Source organism: Lucilia sericata, unplaced genomic scaffold (genome assembly GCF_015586225.1).
Source record: "Lucilia sericata isolate MDLA Ls3-8-SP2 unplaced genomic scaffold, ASM1558622v1 Contig000353F_arrow, whole genome shotgun sequence".
Classification (NCBI taxonomy): Eukaryota; Metazoa; Arthropoda; class Insecta; order Diptera; family Calliphoridae; genus Lucilia; species Lucilia sericata.
Genome location: NW_023994373.1, coordinates 360,262 through 370,106, shown reverse-complemented (window position 1 = coordinate 370,106; position 9,845 = coordinate 360,262). Strand labels below are relative to the sequence as shown.

Sequence of the window (9,845 nt, the reverse complement as noted above, 5' to 3'; positions counted from 1 at the left end):
TAACTAACTAACTAACTAGCTGGGCTAACTAACTCACTACCTAACTAACTAGCTAACTAACTAACTAGCTCACTGCTCTTTGCTGAAAATAGTTCTGGAGCAGTAAAATTAATCGACAATGTATTATTACAAGTTATAATGAAAATCTTGAAGATTTTTGGAAGATCCTGTTCTGATAGTGCCTTGGTACAATGTTTGTTGATCTAGATCTTAAGGGATAACTAATATATAAAATGTTAAAAAAAACAATTGAAATTTATTTCTTTGAAAAATATTTATTAAATCATGTCATCTTTGTAACCATTAAGATATCGTTTTCTTTTAATTACTCAATTCTTTTTGAACAACTTAGAGCAATACTTAACATTACCAGGGAATTCATTAAGAACACTACCCAAATCTTGAGCGGCAGTGTTAGCACATTCATTAGCTTCACCAGGAACTTTGGGGATTTTCTTAATCAAACGAATAGCAGTTTTAATTTGATTCTTCAATTTCAAAGTTTTACCCAACAACTTAAAGAAACATTTAACAGGGGTCTTAGTGCGGAAAGTGTCAACAGCTACTTCATCAGCATCATCAGTAGTAGTGGTGGTGGTGGCATTATTACCGCAAACACTTTCATTAACATTAATGATATTGGTAGAGGTTGTAACGATATTTTTGCAAGTGGTAATTAATTTTTGAACCTTAGCATTAACATCATCACCGCATTGTTGAATGTCTTCGAGGAAAGTTTCGGCAGCTCCCTTAATTTCATAAACTTCTTTCACAGTACATTTGACACCCTTAATAAAGGATATAGCCTTGCGTATAACGAAATAAATGCCAAACCAAGAAACATATTCCTCAATTTCGGTTACATCTTCGGCCACATCATTGGCAACATACTCGTAATCGTTGTCTAGTTCAATTTCCTCCGAAGAGGCAACTTCAATGTTGGCCTAAAGGAAAAGAGACATTGTTGTATTTGTGCTTCTTTATTTCAAAATCCTTTTTTCTAATTACTTACATTTACGGCCACCAAACATAGACCAGCCAATAAAATAATTAAAGAAAATTTCATGTTTACTTTAAAAGTTTCCAAAAACTTTTGCGAATACTTAACATTTTCTAGACTCTCGTATTTATATGGAATTTTTCGCAAACTTTTGTTGATGATTTCAAATATTTTTTCTATTTTATAAAGTACTCTCGCACTTATTTCCACTTGAAGATAAGATTTTTAACTGTCAATTGTGTCTTATTAACGTAATCTAAATATTTAAACCAATGCGTTTTTAATTTGTTTTTGGTATATTTTATAAGAAAGTCTAATGTTTAATTTTAAATACATTATTTTATCTATTGGGTTTGCTTTTTTATTGATTATATTTATTTTTTATTTTAAACTGAATATTAGTTGATTGACTGAAAGGAAGTAGTTTTGATTTGAAGTGACTCAATTATGGAAAAATATTTATAATTTTTATTATCGTCGAACAGCTATTAATAAGGTCAATGTTGCAAAAATGCTAGACATATTTGATCAAGAAAAAAGTTGTCTACAATATATGATAACTATATAGTTATGTATATTAGTTTATTGACAGTTTGTTAAAAGAAAAACTGATAAATAGAAAACATCTATATAAAAATATATAGATATGTCATATCTCGTAATAGATAATTAGTACAATAATATCCAACAATATCAGTATTGGTGCAAAAATCAAGATTTCTTATTGAAACATACGTTAGAAGTTTATATATCCATTTACAAATTGGCTATAAAAGGCCCCAAATTAACCAATGTTTTGCACCTCATGCAATATCCAACTCAACATTACACACATACTCGATGAATGTCCAACAAACATTTTTGGATCCATGCAACCCACTATTTGCCTAAAAAATGTATCTGAGGACAGTATCGAATTACTGCGCAAATTCCTGCTAAGAACTAAACTAACCAATAAACTCTAATCCAATTTATAGTAAAACTGTAATTCTTTAAAATTCAGAGTCGATAGTCTTTGCAGCTAGTACTCTTTTCCTATTTTAATTACTTATAGTATACGTACAATTGGGACGAACGACGAATTTTTCGGAACGAATATTCGTCGTCAGAAATAGAACACACTTGGGTATATGAAAATGTATACAATCATTGCGTATGACGAAGTTCGTCGTACGTAACGAACGATAGGTTGATTTCTATTTCTTACGCAGACGAACGACTAATTAATTGGGGAAAATTGTTTTAAAACCAATTCCGGTAGCATGAATTTGGGTCATAAAAACTAAAAATAAAATTTTCGAAAATTCGAACTTAAGTTCAAAAAATTTTTAAACCCATTAAAACCAGTTCTCGTGGCCCGAATTGTCTGAAATTTGGCAGTCTGGAGTACACTTGATGACACTACAATGCTATGTTGGAATATTTAAAATTAAGTTCGAGAATTCGAAGTAATATTCGAAAAAATTTTGAAGCTATTAAAATAATCTCAAAATTGGGGATATTCACAAAAATATAATTTTAGTTCTTTTCGAGGCCAACTTCTCACATTTTCTAATTTCGAAATAATGTTCGAATAAATTTTAAAGCTGTTAAAATTATATCAAAATCGTGGAGATTCACAAAAATATAATTTTTGTTCCTTTTTCTTACTTTTTCCAATTTCGAACAAACAAATTTTGAAACGAGTAATTTGATTGTGTTCCATTCGACGAATTTACGCAACGAATTTTTGTCGACTAGTTCGTCGTGCTATACGAAATTCGTCGTTCGTCCCAATTGTGCGTATACCATTAGTTGTATTATTGTAATAAATAAATAAATAAATAAATAAAAAATAACCAAAGTTTTACCAATTAAAATAATTAAAGTACATATGTATGTATAAATCATTAAGTTATAAATAATTCCGTTTTATTTTTCAGATTTTCTTGAATAAGTTCGAGACACAATTAGAATGACATAGAACTCTCTAGCTTCTCAAGGATTTATACAGGTAAGAAGTGATTATTTCATTGCATATAATTAGAAAGTGTTAAGAGTTGTCCGTCAATTGTGAAAAATTCATTTAGAATTTGACCATGTTTGAACACAATCCTTTGTCATTCCGTTTCTAACACGTCGAAATATCACCTGTAGACCGCATCCCGTGGATCATGTTTTTGTAGGAATGCCTCGCAAACGTTGCGTATTAATGTACAAAATAGGAGAAAAATAAAAAATATTTTTTTTTTTGAAAAGGACCCCAGTTCCTTACCATCTTGATCTTAGTACAATATGTTACAAAAATGTTCGCAATCTTCTTAAAAAATTCCGTAAATTTGAAGTTATCGCAGGAAAAATAATACATTTTTTGTTATAATATTTCTGTCTGGATGAAATTTGCACAAAGGTTAGTACTATTGGATAGTAGGATAGATACAAACTTTCAGCTCTATCGGTCAAGAATTGGCGGACTTAGAGGGCTCAAATTTGAACATTTTGGTCATACAGGGTTTTATTCAAATGAGTGTTACTTTTCACCTATTGGTCCAAATGAGTTCAGATAGCTATTTCTTCATTATTTCTGTATAAGCTAAAAGTTACTATATGTTTGACACCTATTTCGATAAAAAGCTAATAAATATAATTATTTTTCCCGTAAACATGTTAAAATAGACCCATTTCAAAAAAATTGGTGTTACTTTAGTGTGAACAAAATCTGGATTTTAAATTGTTGTAGGGAACTCTATCCGGGGGCATATTGCTTTGATGAAAGGCCCCATCTGGGTGTCATTGCAATCCCGGGGAAAAGAGGTGCTACCAGTACCTGTAGTCTGTCGAGACTATAAACTGGTGCTAATCAAATGTATCCTCCGGCTTCCCTTGGAATGATTTGACATGGGGTTGAACGAGAGAACCACATAATCTTGTCCCAGTTATTGGAGAGGACCCTTCAGGGTGTACGTGGTGGCTGTGGTTTAAACCCAAATTCGCGGAAAGAGAATGTCGGTTAAAAGACTGATGTTGCTGACTCAACAGATCCAGTGGTGAGTCATCAAATAAACTCAGCCTGTGAACTAAGCATTTCGACATCTTGTTGTAGGGAACTGATGACCATTCCAATTCTACGCGAGATTCTTAAAATTGTTGTTCCTCGGGACACTTTAATATAAATTAGAGTGCTCCCAAAAAATTAACTTGTGAATTTAATCTGCCCCCTCTAGAGTTGTTCTTTGGATTGGTTGAAGTTTGATTTTTGAACGGCCGTTTCAATTTTTTCCAATTTCGGTTTTCTTTTAAACTTTGCTATAGTAATTTTAACAATCTTAGGAAATATTATAGAGATTTATGGACGATAGATAAGGGAATAACATAGTAAACAAAATTGGCCTGTAACTCTTAAAGTTTAACTGTACCTGCGATTTCAAGTCGAAGGATTTCGGGAAAATATTTTTTTGTAATATTTTAGAGAATACGTCTTAATTATTTTATTTTAAATAACGTATTTTCTGAGTGTTATAGTCCAGACATATATCTTTGAGGTTTTATTCAAAAGTAAAATTTTACAATATTTGGGAATTCTCAGTGTACCGTATCGAAATATTTTTTATTTATCGGACATATTTACTAAAACACACATATATTTGAGTTTTTTAATAAAGATTTATATTGTCGCCTTTTAAAAATGATTTCATTAATTAGGTATTTGTTTTATTGCCGACTCCTTAAGAAAGACATTTCGAACCCTGGAATATTTGGCTGATTTTTTGTTTTGATTTCAATTTCATTCATAACAGTTTCACACACATAACTGTAATTATTTGATAGGTCGTTTTGTCCGCCTATCTTATCAACCAGTTTACTAGACAGGAAGTCTACCGATTAAATTTAGATAATAAATCGGATTCTTGGTAAGCGTTTAAATAAATATATTTATTTAATATATAGAATATAGAGAGTTTTTAGATCAAAAGACATAAATGTATTCCATCATCGATGAGGCGAGAGTCCCTTTTGCAAAAACAGATAACTGAAACCAAAATTTTTCTTTAGAAGAAATCGTTTTTTTAATTTAAGCGATCATAGATCGAACTTCTTTTCTCAAATAAACAATTATTTAAAAGTGTTCGTGATCGGTCCGGGTTTGACATTGTCCCAGTTTTAATACATATAAGTAGGTTGTATTACACCCTGTAACAATTTGAAAAAAAGCTTTCACACATAGAAAACCTGATATGCATGTGAAACTAGATTACATTTATAGCAATTCTGCGTACTCCGATTTTTATAATTAGCTCTTATAAGGTTTAAAGGACTTACATTTTCAAACGAATATTTTAAATGTTTATGAGCATTGTATGATGCTAATGATGGTGTCTAATGAAAGCTGGGGATCTGTACATTCACTTAGAAAAAAATCGAAATCGGAATTCCATCTTTTGAAATCGCATGTCCTTTAAACTTTAAAGCCATTTTACAGGGGCATAAGAGCTGGTTATGAAAAATTTCGTACACAGAGTTAGTACGAATGGTCCACAGTTTCCTGTACATATAGATTTTTTCATGTGTGAAAATGACTGTTGCATGTTATACTTCCACAACACCAATACTGCTTCGTACTTCTATATATATCCGATATATTGAATTCTGTGTATCGCTTTCGGATTACAGAATCCTAGAATCATGAAATTTTGATAGTAGATGTGTTTTTGGTTATATAGATCCACTAAGGAGGGATTTTTGGAAATTTGAACATTTAGGGATAAAAAAAAGGGAAAACAGGTTTTCTTAATTATCTTACCTAATATTAGTGATACAAGAAAAATTTTAAATGCACATGTACCTACTCTTAAAATAAGCAGATGGGTGTCTGGAAATTCGTACTTTTAAGGGGTGAGAATGTGTAACAAAGGTGATTTTGGTACCTTTTTTTGGCCCTTTATAACTTTTTAACTAATAAACAAAATAACATTTTTGTAAATATTTTGAATATATTTCCCAAAATTAGGAGACACCTGTTTCATACTTTTTTAAATTTCAGCCCTTTTTGGGTGTGGAAGGGAGAAAACTGTATTTTTGGTACTTTTTTTTTAGCACATTAAGAAAACTTTTTCGGTTTATTGAAATATTCCTATTAAATTACGGACTAACTCTGTAATATTTATTGAAACAAAATGTTTGCTATTTCACTGGCGAAAAAAGTACCAAAAAGTGGAAAAACGGGAAATTTAATTTTATTCAAACTCATTGAGCCAATTTTTATAAAATTTGAAAAAGAAGTTTATGTACTCACACAAAATAAGCTATTGATATATTATTTTGGAATTCGAGTACTAAGGCCTATATAGTCTGGTACTTTTTTGAAAGCACAATTTTTCTGGAACAAATGAATGCAGATTTGAATCGTTTGAGTTTTATCTGTGATATATAAATTTAAATACGGAACATTTTGTAAACTTAATTCTCAAAAAAGTATATTTTTAAACTAAAAGAGGAAAAATTGTACTATTTTAATTAGTACTTTCCACTAAGGCAAAATTTCACTGGCGAAAAAAGTACCAAAAAGGGAAAAAACGGGAAATTTAATTTTATTCAAACTCATTGAGCCAATTTTTATAAAAATTTTAAAAAGTAGTTTATTTACTCATACAAAATAAGCTGTTGGTATATTATTTTGGAATTTGAGTACTAAGTCCTATATAGGACCAAATTCGAGTAAATTGTTTGGTACATTTTTGAAAACACATTTTTTCTGGGACAAATGAATGCAGATTTGAATCGTTTGAGTTTTATCTGTGATATATAGATTTAAATACGGAACATTTTGTAAACTTAATTCTCAAAAAAGTATATTTCTAAAATATAAAGGGGAAAAATTTTACTATTTTTATTAGTACTTTCCACTAAGATAAAATTTATTCCACTTTTGGTACTTTTTCTTTCTTCAAATGATACTCTGTATGTTTTATAATATGAATTCAAAACACATGATTATTAAACATACACGGTCCTCATTGAATAAGATTCTTTAAGAGAGAACTTTTTAGTACTTTTTATCTCATAAATGGTACTTTTTGAGTTTTCTAAAATATTCAACCTAGGAATATAAATTTTAACATACATGGTCTTGATTGAATAATATTCTGTAAGTGGGTACTCTTTGGTACTTTACCATTCTTCAAATGGTACCTTTTGGTTTCTCTATAATGGTTAACCGGAACACATCCTTATTAAATAAGAATTTATTGAGAAAGATTTTTGTACTTTTTCGTTTTTCCGATGGTACTTTTTGATATTTTAAGATATTGAACATAGATATTGAAAATAAAATTTAAAATGTAGGGACCTTAGTGAATGAGAATCTACTAAAAGGGGCTTTTGGTACTTTTTCATTCATAAAATTATATTTTTTGAATTGTCTATAATATTGAACACAGAAACATAAAATTTTTGATTAAATAAGAGGTATTTTATAGTACTTTTTTTAAATAGTAATTTCGAAATTTTTTTTTAATGTGGAAGCTAAACGAATGAAACTAAAAATACAAACTTCTTCCTGAATGCGAATTTATTCACGTGATATTGAACGTAAAAAACTGAAACATTAAAAAGTTTTTAAAACAATTTTAATTTTCTATAAAAGTAAACAAAATTTTGTATGTATATATTTAATTTTGGTTAGGGTAGCGAAGCACCCAGGGTATGCTAGTTTCTCATAAAAGAATAACATATTAATTGGCTAAGTTCGAGAATCGAAATCTGATGTTAGAGATAAATCGAAGGGATCGGTGTTTGTTTCACATTTTTATTGCGTTGAAATCACAGCACTGTTACTGCTATGAATTCAGACTCAAAGTTCATTATCAGATTACCAAAAAGTAGAATTGTCTGTCCAGACACTTTAAAGTAAGATATATGTATGTCAAGTGACCCAATTCAAAAAATCGATTTTGACGAAATTTGCACCAAGGTGCACATTTTCAGCTCTATCGGTCAAGAACTGCCGGACTTAAAGGGGGTCAAAGTTGGACATTTTGGCCATACAGGGTTTTATTCAAATGAGTATAACTTTTCACCTATTGGTCCTAGCAAAAATTGTCCAAAGGAGTTCAGATAGCTATTTCTTCATTGTCTCCAAAAACAGATTTTTTTAATATTTTTTAAATAAGCTGAAAATTTGTGCAAATTTCATCCAAATCGAATACGGGGATAAATAAGTGATCCGTGATAAAAACAAATAAATTTCTTTCAATTAACTACATACAATAATACAAAAATCCTTTTAATGCTTATGTTCACCATTACATTTTATTTACGAAGATTTTCATTTATTTAATGAATCAATTTCGAACAGAATTCAATTTTAACGGGAAATTTAATAAAAACGCTTTCCAATTCCCTAACAGCTTTAGTTACACATTTACCAGCATCACCCGGTACATTTGTAATGTTCTTAATCAAAGTAATAGCTTCCTTAACTTGATCTTTTAATTCTACAGTCCGCTTGTACAATTTCTTAAAACATTTTCTGGGAGTTGTAGAATTATCCGATTCTTCTGGATTCAAGGAATTACCACAGATATTTTCATTAACATGAAGAATATCATTACATATTACAATGATATTTTTGCAAGCATCTATCAATGATTGAACACTGTTCGTAACATTATTTCCGCAACGTTCAATGTCATCGATAAATTTCAGAGCGGCTTCTTTAATTTCCAAAACTTCTCGAACGGTACATTTGACTCCCAAGATAATGGATAAAGCTTTACGTATGACAATATTGAGAGTAGACCAAGAGACGAGATAGGGTTCAATTTCAACAATTCCCTCGGCGATGTCATTGGCTACAAACTGATAATCGTTATTTGAGTCCAAATTGTTCAAAGGCGAGGATAGAATAAAGTTGGCCTAAAAGGATTTAAAGGATATTTTAGAAAATATGTTTTTCTTATTTTTAAAATTTTATTTCAAACTTACACTTGTTGCCACAAAACAAAAGCTAGCCACTAAAAGAATTTTGCAGAATAATTGCATGTTTTCAGTTTTTAAAAACTTTTCTAATGCTGAACTTTTTTGGCGGTTGATATTTAAACGAAATTTTTCTTAGATATTTGGCCCAGATTTTATTTACTTTTTTATAAAACAACATATGTTTGTCGGACTTTGATAAGATTTAAACAGCCAGCTGTTTAACAAACCTAATCTTGTGTCGCAATCTTATTGTGTAGGTGTTTTGGCAGACGGGAATTCCATCGATAAAGAACGTTATTTTAAAAATTACGTGTTTATTAAATATATTTATCAATTAACACTACATTTTAATGGCAAGTCGATTTCGAGAAAGTTTTATATTTTGCGCCTAAAACTTTGCAATAGGAAATAGGAGTTTCGATAACTTTCAGCGTTTGGAGACTACCAAGACCAAATCTACTACTACATTATCTAATTGTTTTGTTCTATCTGCTTTCTCAAACAGATTCTTTAAATGATTATGGAAGACTTACCTCTAATGATCTGACACACTCTTGAAGGCTATATTATCTTCCTTTGCTCCTCCTAAAATTTTAAATACTTAACATTCTTTGTTTGGTCCACTCTGTCGAAATGGTTATCATTTCCTTTGTTCGCCCTGTTCCCAGTAATTTCATTCTTCAAGACTATAGATAGCCTCTCTATATATCATTCTCTAGCTCTTGTTCTCATAAAGATTTAACCATTTAATACTACAGATGTTATCGTTAAGTTCAGTCGAGCAAGATCTCTATGATTAAACGCTTCAGTTTCTAATCTAAGTAGCTATTTCAGTGCTAACGTTAACGTCCAAGAGCAAGTTTCGATTATAGGTTTCCTAATAATTTAA

The 9,845-nt window shown here is 30.2% G+C and overlaps 2 protein-coding genes across 2 annotated transcripts; both read right to left on the bottom strand.

The window, feature by feature from the left end:
- Window positions 1-255: 255 nt before the first annotated feature.
- On the bottom strand, window positions 256-1,229 carry LOC119604033. Its single transcript, XM_037956365.1, has 2 exons — window positions 1,013-1,229; window positions 256-944 (listed from the first exon to the last, which is right to left on the bottom strand). The coding sequence occupies exons 1-2, from the start codon at window positions 1,064-1,066 to the stop codon at window positions 330-332; spliced, it is 669 nt and encodes a 222-aa protein (XP_037812293.1). The 5' UTR covers window positions 1,067-1,229; the 3' UTR covers window positions 256-329.
- A 7,082-nt stretch (window positions 1,230-8,311) lies between these two features.
- Window positions 8,312-9,082, bottom strand: LOC119604029. The gene is made up of 2 exons (XM_037956362.1): window positions 8,963-9,082; window positions 8,312-8,893 (listed from the first exon to the last, which is right to left on the bottom strand). The coding sequence occupies exons 1-2, from the start codon at window positions 9,017-9,019 to the stop codon at window positions 8,312-8,314; spliced, it is 639 nt and encodes a 212-aa protein (XP_037812290.1). The 5' UTR covers window positions 9,020-9,082.
- Between the last annotated feature and the right edge of the window lie 763 nt (window positions 9,083-9,845).